The sequence below is a fragment of the Grampus griseus genome (assembly GCF_964374135.1).
Source record: "Grampus griseus genome assembly, chromosome: X".
Taxonomy (NCBI): domain Eukaryota; kingdom Metazoa; phylum Chordata; class Mammalia; order Artiodactyla; family Delphinidae; genus Grampus; species Grampus griseus.
The window spans coordinates 93,451,499-93,468,043 of NC_138999.1; the positions used below are offsets into that span (position 1 = coordinate 93,451,499).

General features: G+C 44.7%; 1 protein-coding gene across 1 annotated transcript in view; it reads right to left on the minus strand.

The window, feature by feature from the left end:
* The window catches only part of COL4A6 (collagen type IV alpha 6 chain), a gene marked incomplete at both ends in the record, with an annotated part of 281,869 nt that overhangs the window by 59,869 nt on the left and 205,455 nt on the right, over window positions 1–16,545 (minus strand). The window contains 2 exons of the mRNA XM_082646879.1: window positions 4,906–4,950; window positions 6,138–6,272. Of these exons, the coding sequence (XP_082503005.1) occupies window positions 4,906–4,950; window positions 6,138–6,272 (180 nt within the window). The remainder of the gene's footprint in view (window positions 1–4,905; window positions 4,951–6,137; window positions 6,273–16,545) is intronic.

The following is a 16,545-nucleotide window of genomic DNA, read 5'->3' on the forward strand; positions in this document are numbered from 1 at the left end:
TAAGCTGTGCCTCTCCAGACTCAGGCGAGGAGTTTTATTTGCACTGGGGAAACTGAGACAGCTTACTAGAGTCATCAACATCTTATTACCAAATGAGATGGCTATTCCTGTTTGCCCTGAAGATCTACACTCTACCTTCCCTAGATCTGTGCCTTGGGAGGCTGACCTTCACGGATGGTACTGTCTAGGCTCCCTTTCCCTCTGTCTTCCAATTATATTTGGTCACTGGGAGGCACAAGCAGGAGATGGGAGAGCACGAGAAGGACGAGCACAGATTGTTTATTTCTCCCATGCCCTCCCTCCTTGGCTATATTTCTGGCAGTGGCCACATTTCTCTATAATCTTAGCTCCCACTGGGCAACTGTTATTCCATGGCTCCAGGTCTTACAGGGTTCCAGTATTACCATTCCTCCTTTCCCCTTTGGGACTAGGGGTGGTAACAGCTTTGTGCTGGTTGCTTCACCCTGCACTGTTGTTTCCCTTAACCCCGCCTGCATCCTTTAAATAAGCCCTTCACTTAACTCTATTTAGCCGACCCCTTCAGGTAGAGTGTCTATTTCTTCCTGGGATCCTAATCACCATTTTTAAATGTCCCGGCCAAGTTTGCTAGGGGTTATCTCTCAACTGGGTAACAGAGATGAGTTAAGACAAGACAACAGGCTGGCTCAGTACTAGGGATCTTCCTTAGCCCTGGGACCTTGGTTTTGCCCTTTCTGGGTAGAGATAATGACTTTACATATGTGTGTGCCAGCTCTCCAAGGGAATGCAGCTCTTTGAGGGAGAAAACCATGGTTCTATATAATCACAGGGGATTGAACACACAGAATAGGTGGATCTGCTGTATTCCAGAAAAACACTGTTCCTCAGAACCCAGAGTACAAAGGAAAAGTTTCCATTTGGTGAGTGGTATGTGGTCACTTTGAAGATACAAACCTCGTGTGTTCATTTATGAGTCTCTAGGCGGGGAAATGTTTGAGATTGACTCCATGGGAAAAGCTAAACATAAATTGCAAAGGACAACTTGAAAACTTCTGCTTCCAACTTATTTGAACTGAAAACATTGGCTCAACCTACATTTCTCGTGGGTGCCAACAGCCCAACTCACAGCTGTGATATCATTAAAAGCCACAGCCCTACCGCCCCTCGTCCACGTTGTTTTAATGTTGAATATCTTTATGACTGCTTGTTTGTTCACTCTCAACTGGTGGCCGTGCCCCTTAGTGCACAGACTTGGATGCTCTTGCTCATTCATGTGGAAAGTGTCTACATGACAGCAAAAATGGAGTTCTGGGACCAAAACCAGTGACACAGATGTGAGCAGTCCGCCAATATCAAGAGGGGAAACCAGATTTGTGCAGTGATCCAGTTTAGTAAGATGTGTTTTAGGGAAGCTGTTGGTTTTAGTCAAATGGCTTAATAAAGTGCTGCTGAGAGTTGGGCAAAATCATTAGTCTGACTGGGCTGAGGGTATCTGAGGGAGTCTTGCCAGTCTGAGAACTGCTGCTTCTATAGGCACTAGAGGTTGGACTCAGTCCCCCCAATATTTCTGGAGTTCCTGCTCTATGCTGAATTTAGCCCTGGGGTCTCTGAGGCCTCTGAGAGGAGCAGAAGACAGACTCCGTGCTTTCAAGGAGCTAGATAAGGCTATCGTACAAGACAGTCAATAAATACCACGCACCATATGTAATAAGGAGCTAGAGTGTGTGGGACAGACGCCAAAGACTCCTGGAAGAACAGAGATGGAAAGGAGAGGTAAGCTGTCAACAGGAGGTGCTCATTAATACATCATGAATAGCTGGAAGAGAGGGAGGGAACAGGGGGTAATAATTTCTTAGAGTAAGTGAGGCTTGGAGCCTGAAGCTAAAGCGATTGAAAGTCAAAAGAAAAAGTGTGCAACCTTAGGTCAAGGGAAGGGCCAAGCTACGGGCCAAGGGAGTGGGGACTTCTACTGGGAGCAGCGCACTCATTTGGAGGAATCTGGACAGCTGCGACTCATTCTCCCAAGCAACGAAGCCCTCAAAGAGAAGTGGTCAATTTCTAGAAGCCCTCTGGCTCTGTTGGCCACAAGTTGGAGGCAGAAGTGTCCAGCTGGACTCTGGGGTGGGCTCCAGCTCAGAACTGGAATCAGCCTCTGCTTCACAGGATTCATTTCCTTCCAGCCCCCATTAAAAAGAGACTACGGGAGGAAGGGTATAGTACTGTTGCGAGCTTCAAATCCTCCACTCATCTCTGGTGAAGCCAGCTCTGCAGGATGAATGGAAGAGGTGGCCTCCAGTTTGCTAGTTTCCCTCACCCATTGGTTCCCACAAGATACACATTCTGAGTGGAGACTCTGGACGACGTGGTCATAGAACACAGACATGAGAAAATGCCAGGGGATGGCGTAAAAGGGTGGCCAACCCCATCCACTTATTTCCCCACTGGCCCCTTCCTGGGCATTTTTCAGACTCTGCAGTTGAATAACAGGCAGAAATATGATGGCCGATTTGTTGATACGTATAACAAATACAAGGTAAGTGAGCCTTCTATTCTCTAAATCCACAAATGTATATGAGATCTGGGGAAAAAGTGAATCAGATGATAATACCTTTGAGGGTAGAGCCATATGCCTTTTTTGTATTCCCATAGTAGAGTGTTAGCACATAGCGGGTACTCAAGAAATTCCTATAGATTGGCACAAAGAAATTCGAACCCCCTTAGCTGATACTAGATGATTATGTAGTGTAACACAAGAAGCTGTTAAGTCAAAAGTTTACCAAACTGCTTTGATATGATTCAAAAGAACTCCTTAGAGGTTGTTTGAAAGATAAAGGCATGAGGTAGGACTTCCCTCAAATGGAGGAGCTCCATTTTTTCCTGTTCTATATATGCTGAGCTTCTACACAAGATTTGGTTCTTCTCTTAAGGTTGAAAACCACTGCTAGAGGCAAACACAGTCCAGGCTAAAGATTAAATATATAGAGAAGTGCTGAAGGATATAACTAAAAAGTGATAGCAGTAAGTTCCAAATACTGTATCTTAGAGGCTGGAGAAATGTTACCATGCAACCTCCAGTGGCAGGATAAGTAGGGATATTGGGTGAAAATGGAGAAACTAAGGGATTGAGCTGGATGGAATGGGAAAAGGAGATGTCTGCAAGCTCCGGACTCCCCACTTATCTCTAGCAAAGCCAGTTCCTCAGGATGAATGGAAGAGGCTGTCTCCAAGTGACCTTAGGAGTAGCCACTTTGTAAAAACCATCAACAAAGCAAACAAACAAGCTAATGAATGGGAGAAGATATTTGAAAATGATATGACTGATAAGGGGGTAATATCCAACATATATAAACAGCTCATACAACTCAATATCAAAAGAACAAACAACCCAATTAAAAAATGGGCAGAAGAACTGAATAGACATTTTTCCAAAGAAGAAATGCAGATGGCCAACAGGCACATGAAAAAATGCTCAACATCACTAATCATCAGGAAATGCAAATCAAAACCACAATGAGGTATGACCTCACATCTATCAGAATGGCTATCCTCAAAAAGAACACAAATAACAAATGTTGACAAGGATGTAGAGAAAAGGGAACCCTCCTACACAGTTGGTGGGAATGTAAACTCGTGCAGCCACTGTGGAAAACGGTACGGAGGTTTCTCAAAAAAATAAAAATATAACTATCATATGACCCAGCAATTCCACTCCTGGGTATATATCCGAAAAAAACAAAAACACTAATTCAAAAAGATACATGCACCCCAATGTTCATAGCAGCATTATTTACAATTGCCAAGATATGGAAGCAACCTAAGTGTCCATCAACAGATGAATGGATAAAGAAGACGTGATATATATATACCACAATGGAATACCACTCAGCCATAAAAAAGACCGAAACTTTGCCATTTAAAGCAACATGGATGGACTTGCAGGGTGTTATGCTAAGTGAAATAAGACAGACAGAGAAAGACAAATACTGTACGATGTCAATTATATGTGGAATCTAAAAAATACAACAAACTAGTGAATATAACAAAAAGGAAGCAGACTCACAGATATAGAGAACAAACTAGTGGTTACTGGTGGGGGAAGGGAGGGGCACTATAGGGGATGGGGGAGTGGGAGGTACAAACTATTGGGTGTAAGACAGGCTCAAGGATGTATTGTACAACACAGGCAATATAGCCAATGTGCTGTAATAACTGTAAATAAAAAGCAACCTTTAAAAATTGTATTTAAGAGTCAAAAAGAAAAAAAACTAAAGGGAAATTCACTCTGAAATAAGGCTGAAGAAAGAAATTATTAAAATTAAATGTATTAAGGTATCACTAAGTATTTTTCTATCTAATTTCATGAACCCCCTTAATTTTCTTATAATGAGGATGTATGTGCTCTAATGTGGCACTATCTTCACACCAGTCCCTCATCCCCAATGAAAGCTCCCCTCAAGCCATAAGACCTAACTCACTTTGTCTAAGATACTGATGGTCTTTTATGCCTGCACATGTCTCTGCATCCCCCAACCATATGGTTTAGCTCTGCCCGTAACTGAATCCCAAGGAAACTGTGGATGAGCACTGCCCTTTAAGCCTTACCACGCACATCTCAACACTTGACCCTGAGCACGTGTGCCTGAGACAGGATGTTGTTAAGGCCAAAGTGCTTGAGCTATGAGGCAGAACCTAGAGGTTGTATTAAAAATGCCTCTGTGCAATGGATAAACAACAAGGTCCTACTGTATAGCACAGGGAACTATATTCAGTATCCTGTGATAAACCATCATGGAAAAGAATATGGAAAAAATGTATATATATGTATAACTGAATCATTTTGCTGTACACCAGAAGCTAACACAACATTGTAAATCAACTATACTTCAATAAAATAAATTTCAAAAATGCTTCTATGAACACACTCACCGGAATCCCATTGATGCCAAGAAAGCCAGGAACTCCCATGGGACCCTAAGAAAAGGAGGAGGGAGAGGAATGTAAGAGATGATATAACTGATCTCCATTAGATGAAGTGGGTTTGTTCATGTGATTCATGACCTAAGTCGTTAAGAAGTATTTTGTACCTCCCTCCCCACATTGCATCACCTTGCTCCCTATTCCACTTCCAAGCAATCACTAGCCTCTACCTAAGGTCTCGGACAGTTCTTGTCTTAGACAACGTGGTGTAAGACCTAAAAATAAGGCTCAATATTACATGCTGCCTTGACATCTGGGAAAACTGGGAGGGCCTCAAATGGCCTAAGCAAAAGTTCATTTCTCCACTCTGCTTCTGAAGATAAGGTCTCTTGGGCAAACAACCCTTCTTATTAAATAGACCAGGTGCAGTTCTCGCTTATTCCTGAGTAGTGGGTTTCCGTCCCCTGCTGGCCCACTGAATTTTTCAAACAAGCCAGTCATACTCTCCCTCGAGAATCAAGGGGCACTCACCCTGTTGACATGACAAAAGTCTGCTTCTCACAGCCCCTTGTGGCCCATTCTGTTCCAGAGCGCAAGCCCTGTGTGGCCCTGCATGGGGTGTGATGTCCTCCTCCCCTGTGCTGTGAGTGTATGTGACTAATAAACCTGTTGTTGATCTCTTCTGTCCAATGTCAGGTGTCATATCTTCGGCCATCCCCAGGACCCTAGAGCAGGAATCCCTCCCTCACCAATGGGGTGAATAGGAGGTGATTAAAATCGGCAGATAACATAAACTGAACTGCTAACCTCAGTCAGCCAGCCACCATGACATGACCAATCTTTCTTGCATCTCTTTCCCTATATTTGTGGCCCAGCTGGCTTCCAAGCATCTGACCCCTTGCATCCCGTTCCCCTTGCTTGGATTCCTTTGCTGCCCTGTTGATTGGCCTCCTGACCCGTGCCCAGTTCAAACCCACATGACTTCCCACCACGGTCAGCCCACTTGTCTAGCAAATAGCTTATACATGCACTTTCTGACTTGCTGGCTATGGGAATCTCTCCAAAAATGGGCTGTAGCAGCACAACACCCAGCCTGTCTCTTATTAAAGTATGTAGCCTGGCACCAAGGTATCTGGGATTAGTATCCTTTCCATAAATAAACAGAACTGAGATTTAGAACCTTTTACCTTCACACTCACAGCCCATGAGTCAAAGGAAAAATCAAGCTTTGGTGTTCTTACCTTATCTCCTTTTGGTCCATACGGTCCCAGAGGTCCTGGGGAGCCCCTTTCTCCTTTCAACCCTGATAAACCACTAGGGCCAGGAAATCCTTGAGGACCCACTGGACCTTGAATTCCAATTGGTCCTGGTCGCCCCTAAGATGGACAGAAGGAGTACGATTAGTCAACAGAGGACTTACCATCCCCGCTTCCCATTTTCCCATGCACAAAGAACACTGTCATCACTTCACTAAATAATTTTGGCTTAGAGACCTATGAAGCATGTCAAAGTTCCAGACACGGATCAGAACAGGCTATTTTAGGGGCTGCTAAGCTTATTTGGATAGAACATATTTTATAAGCACATTTAATAAGATTCATGTGCGCCAAGATCCTTCAACTTTGTACTTCTTAGGAGATTAGTTATTCAGGCTGGATAATATTGTCCTCTTCCTAGTTAATGCTAGGCCATCAGAAGAGTGAAAGAACAGAACTCTGGAGAGCATCAGGACGTTTTCGGACCCATGTCCAAATGGCCAACCGCATGCTTGCAGTGAAGCCCGGAAATGGCTGTGCCTGGAGAACACTGCCTCGGTGGGCCAAAGGGAGGAGAACCCAGAAACCCACGGTTGACCAACCTGTCAGCTTATCTTTGACGGCAGTTCCCAGAACCCCAGCACTGCAACTAGAAACAGACACTCACAGCGAACACACACACATTGTTTATCTGCTCCCTCTCTATGCCCCTGCGCCCCCGCCACCTGTACAGTGTTGAATGTGTAAAATCCAAGAAGCCTGAGAATATCCATCAAGTATCAATTATGATAGCAAGAGGGAGAAGCCTGAGGATTTTGAATGCCCTGGTGATAAAGTGTCTGTAACAATTAAATCTGAGAGTTCAGGCTGACATTTTCTAGCTGACCGAGATAGAGAATTAACCCCAGTGGGTGCAACAGAGGCCGGCTAGTCTGTTTAGAACAAATCCCAGAAGGGACTGAATTTTCTTGGCAGAAAAATGAAAACCATTAGTAATGTGCATTAACTCTCAGAGAACACAACACCGTATCAGGTAGAAAGCCTGTTTTCATAAACACTTCCATCTCTGCCCCTTAGCCCCTTTTACCGACTGTCCGCAATTTCCTACAAACCTGTGCAAAATTCTGAGAAAAGTCCATTAAACATGCCCTTTAATATTCACCTTCAAGATTTACTTTTGAAAGGGCTGAGAAGAGGACAGATGCTTTATGCAGTGGTTAGACTCACGTACTGGAGACGCAAATGTCAATCAGGCCCACGAAGACCCGGGACTCTTGCAAAGAAGTAAAAGATGCTCTTCCCAAGGAGATGCAATTCTCTGCGGCTGCCACCCACCAATCAAACTTTCCCGACCCGTAACACGCAACCTACAGAGGGTGCTAGGCTGCAGAATGCTTAACAGGCTTATTTCTGAGAATGATGGGGTGGGAGGTTAACTTTTGCTTTTTATGCTCTTACCTCCTGTTGGTTGGACTTCTGTTTACAATGATTCTCTTATTTATTACTCTTATAAATTTTCGCTGTATATACACACACACACACACACACACACAACTAAAAAGTAAAAGAACAACACTTAAAAAAATAGTGCTGGGTTGTGGTTGAGGATTAACAAAGAAGTCTAAAATGTGGGCCTAGCTTTCAAGACTAATGTACACAAAACCATTGCAAACAGTTCAAGTCCGGAATGGAGCAGAAGTGCTGTGGGAACACAAAGGCAGGGTTGGCCATGGAGGGTTTGTGGAATGCTTACATTCTGTCCACGGCTCAGGGGAGTCATGGGCCACACTGGAAAGGCTGAGTGGGCCCCAGCTGAAGTAGGCCTGGAAAGCAAGGCAGGGAAGTTGAAGACTTGATGTGGCAGGAAATAGGGAACCCTTAGAGGTTTGGGGACACAGGAGGGATGGGAGGAAGGCAGTGTTTCAGGGCTGAAACTCATCAACAAGTGTTCAGGAGAACCCACGCATGTGCGCGTGCGCGCTTGTGTGTGTGTGTGTGTGTGTGTGTGTGTGTGTGTGTGTGTGTGTGTGTGTGTGTGAGAGAGAGAGAGAGAGAGAGAGAGAGAGGATGAGGCCAGGGCAGGCTGCCTGAGGCTGGAACAAGGGAGACAGATAAGAACCAGCTGTTGGGGGAGGAAAGAACTGGTTGGTGGGAGGATGAGAGGCACGATAGGTTTGGCGAGACCATGTTATTACTAGCAAAGGAGATGCAGTCAGGGCACTGAATGCTTGACCCAAATCTGAGCCCTGCCCAAAGCTTTCGCGCATCAAGGGAGGGGAGGTGAGAGCATGATAAACCGTTGAACAGCTACTGAGAGGGCAGACTGTGGCGTGGCCCAATTCCCATCTCGCTCACATCACTAGAGCCCGAGCAGTGCCTGGTGTGGGCATAGGGGCTGGCACACTCCAGACCTGGTCTCTTGCCTTTGTGAGTGCACACTCAGCAAGAATAAGCAAAGAGACATAGGAGTGAGGCAATTCTCTGGCTGGATTTAACAGGAAATCTGATTCCATCCAGAAAAGGCAGGCTTCCATGGCCCGCTCCCTCTCTCTTGGCTGGGAGGGCAGGCTGAATTTACCATAGCCACACAGATGACTCCTCCGTTCCAGTCAGAGAACTTAAAGTGAGTCTCTGAAAGAGCTCATGGATTCTTTGAATTCGAATTCTTTTTCCAAAGGGGCATTTGAAACGGTACCCCTTGGAGGAAGGTGTACTTCTGGGCTGGTCCCGGCTAGAAACCTCTCAGACAGAAGCAGGGCCTGCGGGACGTCTTAAGGCCTCTGAGGCGCTGTTGGCCCAGAACTTCCTCTTTAGTGTGGTACCAGGCCCTTCTGGAGCCTGCAGTCCTAGGATACGAGACAAGGAGGCTTCCTATCCACTGAGGTCCCTTCTTTCATACAGTGGCACAGAGCACCGTGAACAGACGAAGATGGCCAAAAAAAAAAATTGAGAGAGACATTTCTTTCTTGGGCTGTTCTGTCAGCCATCTCTAGCTATGCTTACTCTGTGCCTATAGCTGTATGATCTTTTCCCTCGTCTCCAATGCACAGGCTTTCTGTCACCCTGCCCAGTGGACTGCTGACGCTTAATACTAAATCAGTGATGAAGTGCTTTTTTTGGTTTGTTCGCTTGTTTTCCTCCAAACAAGCTATCGGTGGCACTTTTCATAACGGCCAGCAGAGGGCAGTGTGAGAACACAGAGGCTACAGATAAGCAGGTGGGTGGGTGGGCCTCTCCCTCTCCCACTACAGAGAAAAAGAAATCAAACCGGTGTCAGAGAAGTCACGGAATGTTGGAGCAAGAAGGGTCCTTAGAGACCGTTCCATCCAGGCTCTATTTTATACACACGGGGAAAAAAGGAGGCCGAGAGAACGGGAAGGACTTGTTTAGGTCACGTAGCTAGTGAGGAACAGCATGGGACTCAAACTAGACCACCCGTTGCCAGCGTGTGGCTCTCTCCCTGTTTGCCAGTGGCAGATGTCCTGGGGGGGTCCTTGAGGCTGCCCCCCCTCACCCCAGGCCCGCCCCTGGGACTGTCCCCATCAGTAGGCTGCAGTAGCCAGATGCTCACACATCATTTCTCTCTTCCTAACTGATCATTTCACAGAACCAATCTGAAACATCATCACTGTTTGGACTGCTAGCAGAATTTCAATGGGCTTGGACCAATGCCCTGCCCTGATACATGTCATTTATTTTGGCAAATAGACCCAGACAGGGCAGAAGGGACTCCTCCAAGTCTTTCCAACAAGCTCTCCTGCCTCCATCTGCTCGGTATTTTAAATATGCACATCAGGGTCTAATTCTCAAGAGAGTGAGCTGGGACTTGAGCCTAAGGCCCAGGCTGGCTGCCTCCTGCTGACCACAGTGGGTTGGGATCAGCGTGTAGTGGTTCTTTTTTAGATAGTGCTTGGGACAACGCTGGCTTTTTAAAACTATATATAAATTTATTTATTTTGGCTGTGTTGGGTCTTCGTTGCTGCACGCGGGCTTTCTCTAGTTGCGGCAAGCGGGGGCTACTCTTCGTTGTGGTGCGTGGCCTTCTCATTGTGGTGGCTTCTCTTGTTGTGGAGCACGGGCTCTAGGTGCGCGGGTTTCAGTAGTTGCGGCTCGCGGGCTCAGTAGTTGCGGCTCGCGGGCTCTAGAGCACAGGCTCAGTAGTTGTGGTGCACGGGCTTAGTTGCTCTGCAGCATGCGGGATCTTCCTGGACCACGGCTCGAACCTGTGTCCCCTGCATTGGCAGGTGGCTTCTTAACCACTGCACCACCAGGGAAATCCCCAGTGTGTAGTTTAATTTCACCTTCGATCAGACCACACCCCAACCCCAGCCCCAGATTACTGGGTTAGCTGACCCAGAAATGGGCCTGCATATAAAGCAGTACACATATGCAGAAATAACATCTAAGAACCTTAACAGCACATGCCTCCAACCATGTAGAACTATGAAACTAAGAGGGGAATGACTTTTCATTACGAAGCCCATTTCTGCCTTTTTATCCCTCCCTCAAGGTTCCAGTGTCCTTCTCCCATAAAATTAAAATTTGTTCTTAAGGAAGAATCTGAAATTCATTCCCACTGAGGCATAAATGACTGACAACAACTTAGAGCTTTACTTCTCCCCAGGGGATTTGTATTTTAATGGAGAGCAAAGTGTTAAGCTAGGGGATGCAAATGATATTTATGAAGCACAGAAGGGAAAAGCGGTGTGCACAGGCTTTCTTAAGGACCTGGCTATACTGCAGGATGTGGTGGAGTGCTGTTACGTGGTATCATGGTGCAGGCTCTAGAGTAGGACAGACCTGGAGTCAGATCTTAGTGCCATTTAATAGCTATGTGACCTTGGGCAAGTGACTTAACCACTCTGAGTTTCTAAGGGCTCCAAGAAATAATAGCTCTAGTGTAGGGTTATTGGGAGCATTTGAGTCAGTGAATGTAACACACCTGGGAGATAGCATGAACGTATCTGTTTCCTCTCTTCTTTACGGCATGTTTATGGTAAAATGGAGACATTATAATTGGGTACTTAATGCTCCTTCTCTTAAGTATAAGTGGGCAATGCACAGACAACACTGTGAAACTCTCTTTGGGGCAGAGATGTGTGCCCAGGAATGAATTGGCACTCCACATCTGGGAGAGTATTTCCCCTCTTAGCACTGATGTCCTGGATCTCTTGGGCACTCAGCTCTTCAGGGTCTGCTCATTCTCCTCAAAGGGACCTCATCTACAAGCTAATGACTCCCCAGTCTGAACCTCCAGACCAGATTCCTCTTCTCAATGTGTCAGATCCTTATAGCCAATGGCTTACCAGACCTCTTCACCTGGATATTCCAACTCAAACTCAACAAGACTAAAGCTGAACCAATCATCTTTTCCCCAGCCTCATTCCCCAAACCAGATCCTTCCTCCTGAGTTAATGGAACTAACTCTGTAAATAGCAGTCCATCTACAAAGCTGATAAAGCCAAAAACCCAAGGGTCCTCCATGACCTCTCTCTTTCCCTCATCTTCTACATCCAATTCACCAGCAAGGACTGTCAATTCCACCTTGAAAATATAACTGAAACCTGTCCATTTTTCTCTGCCTCCATGGTCTTAGTTTAGGACTTCCTTGTCTCTCCCCTAGAGTGTTGCCACAGCCTCCCACTTGGTCTGCCATTCTCCAGTCTAGCTTTAGTCTCTCCCAGCATCCTGCCTCAGGGCCTTTGTACATGCCTTTGTTCTCCTGGCTAGCTCCTATTTATCATTCAGGCTCCAACCAAGATATCAGCTCTTCCAGGGAAACTTTCATGATTACCCCCCTCCACAGAATGGGCTAGATTGTCTATTTGTGTCCATACCCCCCACAAGAGATTGAACTCCTTTAAGACAGGGCCTGTGTCTTACTTCCCACTGAATCACTTGTGCTAACTACAGTGCCTCATACACAGTGGGTGCTCAGTAAATGTTTGCTGAATGGAGAAATGAATGAATGAATACACACACCAAGAAGCCAGAGGGCCAGGTGTATCAATATCTTCTTTGGAAGTCTGGATGGCTGCACTAGAGTACGAGCAAGAAACATCTGATCACGGAACAACAGAAAAGAGAGCTGCACCAGACTTAGGCAATCATCCAGTTCAGGATGGAGAAGTTGAAGCCCAGAAAGGGAAAGGGACTAACTCAAGTTCATACAGTATCACCTCTGGACACATCACAAGTGGAAGGGAGTGGATGGGGCAGCAAGACCAGAGACAGGGAACCCAGTGAGGAGGTTGTGATCTCTGGGAGAGAAATAATGGTGACCTGAACTAGGTTCATGGCAGTGAAGACAGGGATAAGATGGATTTAAGAGATATTTCAGAGGCTAAAAATGATAGGACTTGATGCTAGATTGGAATTGGTGGGTAAGACAGGGAGGTGTGAAGGAGGACTCCCGAGTCTCTTGATTGGGCGACCGAGTGGATCTCTTCACTGACATGAGGAAGCTTAGGGGAGGAAGTTTTGGGTGGAAGATGAGAGTTCACCTCTGGAGAGGTGGGGATTAAGATACCTTCGGACCATCTTGGGAGATGTTCAGCACCTGTTTCTGTCACTAGACTGGAAAGTCTGAGAGGGTAGGGAGCTCAACTGACTTTGGTTGCCCTGGTATCTCTGAGAGATGCAGTGTCTGGTGTGCAGTAGACCCTCAAAACATAGTTGTGTGGAAAAAGCACAATTGTGGAATGAATGAAAATACAGAATTAAATATGCACATGGGAATCCTTGAGAAGGCCACTTCCAAGTCTCATTAGGGGCAAAATGGGATTAAAAGACTTTGCTGCCATCCCGAAACATCCCTTGTGGCCTTTGGGAAAAGGGGAGCAGAAATTCCTGACCTCCAGCCTAGGGACCAGGTGGCTTGAATTCTACAATTTGTCCCTACTTTTCAGCTGGAGTTCCCATCTCAGCTATGAGGCCAGGGCGGAGTGGGTGTAAGAACTTAACAGATTCTGGCCTAAGTAGCTGGGATCTCTCCCTAGCCATGAAATATGTGGTAAGCAGGAAACTAACGAAGATACCCCCCAAGGGCAGATTACTTAAGAAACTTCAGAACACTATTCCTTTCACCATTCTTTCGGAGCATCACGATACACCTGTGAAGTAGGTGGCGGGCACCAAGCTACAAAGCGGCTAGTCAATGAGGCTTGCTAATTTCACACAGCTGGTCAGTGGCAGCGTGAGTATCAGGGCCTCCCCATCAGTTCTGTGCTCCTTCTATTGCGACAAACGGAAACAGCCATCCGTACAGCCCTACAGTCCACTCTCCTAGTAACAGCACTAATGGTCTAGCGCTGTCTGCAGAAGTAAATAACGGAGAAAGGACACCGGCAGGTGAAGAGTAGGTCTAAAGTCGGCAGATAAAGACTCATATTATACAGATATACAGATCCATTTGGTGGCCCAGGAAGCCCTGGTTCAGCTTGATAATGTTAGCATCATCTACAATTCGCCAGCACAGCCAGGGACCCTTCCCATCTTCCAAAAAAAAAAATAATAATAGTAATAGGTGATTGGTGTCTACCAAAGAAAGAACCCCCCAAATTCTCAGTGTCTGCCATAGCTGAGAAGCAGTATCAGAGTCTCGCCCTCAACACCCAAATGAAAACACGTTTATTTTCTAGTTCTTAAGCTATAATCAGTGTTTGAAGCAGCCAGCCCAGGCACGAAGACATGCATCTACATGTTTTGTTTGCAAAGACACACACCCCCATCCCATTGGCTGTTGTCAGCATGTTTAAATTTTTGGAAAGACACCTCCCAGAGTGCTAACGTTTAACTCTTGCTAGGCAAGGCTCTGCAGCCCTCCATTCTACCTGTTTATTCACATTTCTCTTCTGAAACATAATAATAACCTTCTTTTCACCAAACACATACTAAGTGCCGTCTCATTTAACCTGTCTCCTTTAATCCTCTAAACAGCCCTAACAGGTGGGTATTAGCTGCATCTTACAGATGAGGAAACTGAAATATAGACAGGGTAAGGAATTTGCTTGAATTCACACAGTAAGCAACTGGTGAAGCCAATTTTGGTGATACCAAATCCTCTGCTTCTTCTACCAAGCTTATATTGCCTCTCTGCATTGAATAATGCCCTGAAAGTATCAACAGAAGCACAAACCCACTTGAAGAGGGGCAGTGAGAGCTACTCTGGGCAGAAAATATTTTCATTTTCATTGATACTGGAACAATTCATCTCAATTTTCCCAATCTTTTCACTGGAACAGGTACTATTTAATAGAAACTCGCTTAACAGAATTAATAAATTAAGTCACAAAAGGCATTTCAAGGGGTAGCACATCCTAGACCTTAAAAAGATGGAAGATTCCTTCTTGTTCCACAATTAAAGTGGCCTTATTGATTGGTCTGTGGGCAATGGACAGTTTACTAGGTTCTCGTAGACAACTTCTAATGTGCTACGAGTCCCTAATGCTAGCATATTCAATTAGGGGTGGAAGGGGGAATACAGGCACAGTGTACTAATTTGACGATCATCGTGGTGAGAGAAATTGGTAATTTTGTCTTTAAACATGTCGTATTTTCCCTTGCCCTTGGGGAATGCTAATAAGTATTAAAATAGGACGAAGCAGAGACGTCTGCTAGATAGAGGCAAATAAGTTGATCAAGAATTTTCAGATCTCCCTTTTCTCTATAACATGTTCCTAAAACTACATCAGAAACCAGAAAAATCTTTTCTTTTGTGATAATAGTATTATAATTGGGATGGTCAAGAAGCCCAAATCAAATGAAACTGGAAATATGACCAATAGTTGGCCACAAAAATAAAAACAGAACAACCAAACACCTCTGTAACCATTACAAATGGTTGAATGAGTCCCCATAACCCTTCAAATATACACGCAGACTATACAAAGAGCTCCACTGTACTATAAAGTGTGTGCTGAGTTTCCAGACTGCATGAGAAAATAAATACAGCTCTATCTACTTAGGATGAATTTAACCTAAAACTAATACACACGTTGGAAAAATTTGAAATACTTAACTTACCATAATTTTGTTTTCCTTAGAATTTGAAGGGCAACTTGTGTATGGTTTGATAGCACAAGTCTCTTAGAAAGCCTTCTAGTAAACAGAAAATTCGCCTGTTTAAAGCAGAATTATAGGATTAAGTTTCTATTTCCTGCCCTCACTTTCTAACTGTGTGATCTTGAGAAAGCCAATTCATCTCTCGGCCTTAGTTTTCTCATCAGCAAAATGGGGATATTACTTGCCCTACCTATTTCCTGAATTGCTTTGAGCATCAGTTGAGGCAATGTATGTGAAAAGGGGCTGAGGGTTCATTCCACGGACTAAGCTTTGCTTCGGGGGAAAAAAAAAACCCTAGTAACCAAACTCCCAGTTTTCAAAAACCCCTGTTTGCTGGGCTCATAGTAAGCTCTTAAATAAATACAGGTTCACGAGGAGGAGATTTCAGTAGATAAAAAATTGAATGAAACAAAGAGCAGAATGTAAAGCTGTGAAAGGTAGGAGCAAATTGACGGTCCAGCACAGGGTTGTCATTATAGTTTAGAAATGATGTGGACCTACCCTCTTATCCTATTATTGTAGTTTAAAAATATGTGGTTTACAATGTTCATCACAGCTCTATTTACAATAGCCAGGACATGGAAGCAACCTAAGTGTCCATCAACAGATGAATGGATAAAGAAGATGTGGCACATATATACAATGGAATATTACTCAGCCATAAAAAGAAATGAAATTGAGTTATTTGTAGTGAGGTGGATGGACCTAGAGTCTGTCATACAGAGTGAAGTAAGTCAGAAAGAGAAAAACAAATACCGTATGCTAACAAATATATGTGGAATCTAAAAAAAAAAATGGTCATGAAGAATCTAGGGGCAGGACGGGAATAAAGACTCTGACCTACTAGGGAATGGACTTGAGGATATGGGGAGGGGTAAGGGTAAGCTGGGACAAAGTGAGAGAGTGGCATGGACATATATACACTCCCAAATGTAAAACTGATAGCTAGTGGGAAGCAGCCGCGTACGTAGCACGGGGAGATCAGCTCGGTGCTTTGTGACCACCTAGAGGGGTGGGATAGGGAGGGTGGGAGGGAGGGAGATGCAAGAGGGAAGAGATATGTGGATATATATATATGTATAGCTGATTCACTTTGTTATAAAGCAGAAACTAACACACCATTGTAAAGCAATTATACTCTAACAAAAATAAATAAATAAATAAATAAAAATATGTGGTTTATTTTAAAACACATGGTTTAATTACAACCTGGAGCCAATCTTTTTTTCTTTTCTTTTTTCTAGCAAAACATAGCCATGGTTTTATAAGTAAAAACTCAAAGTGAAACAGGTCTTGCCAGAAATTCACTTTACAGCAATTTTTGCTGTAG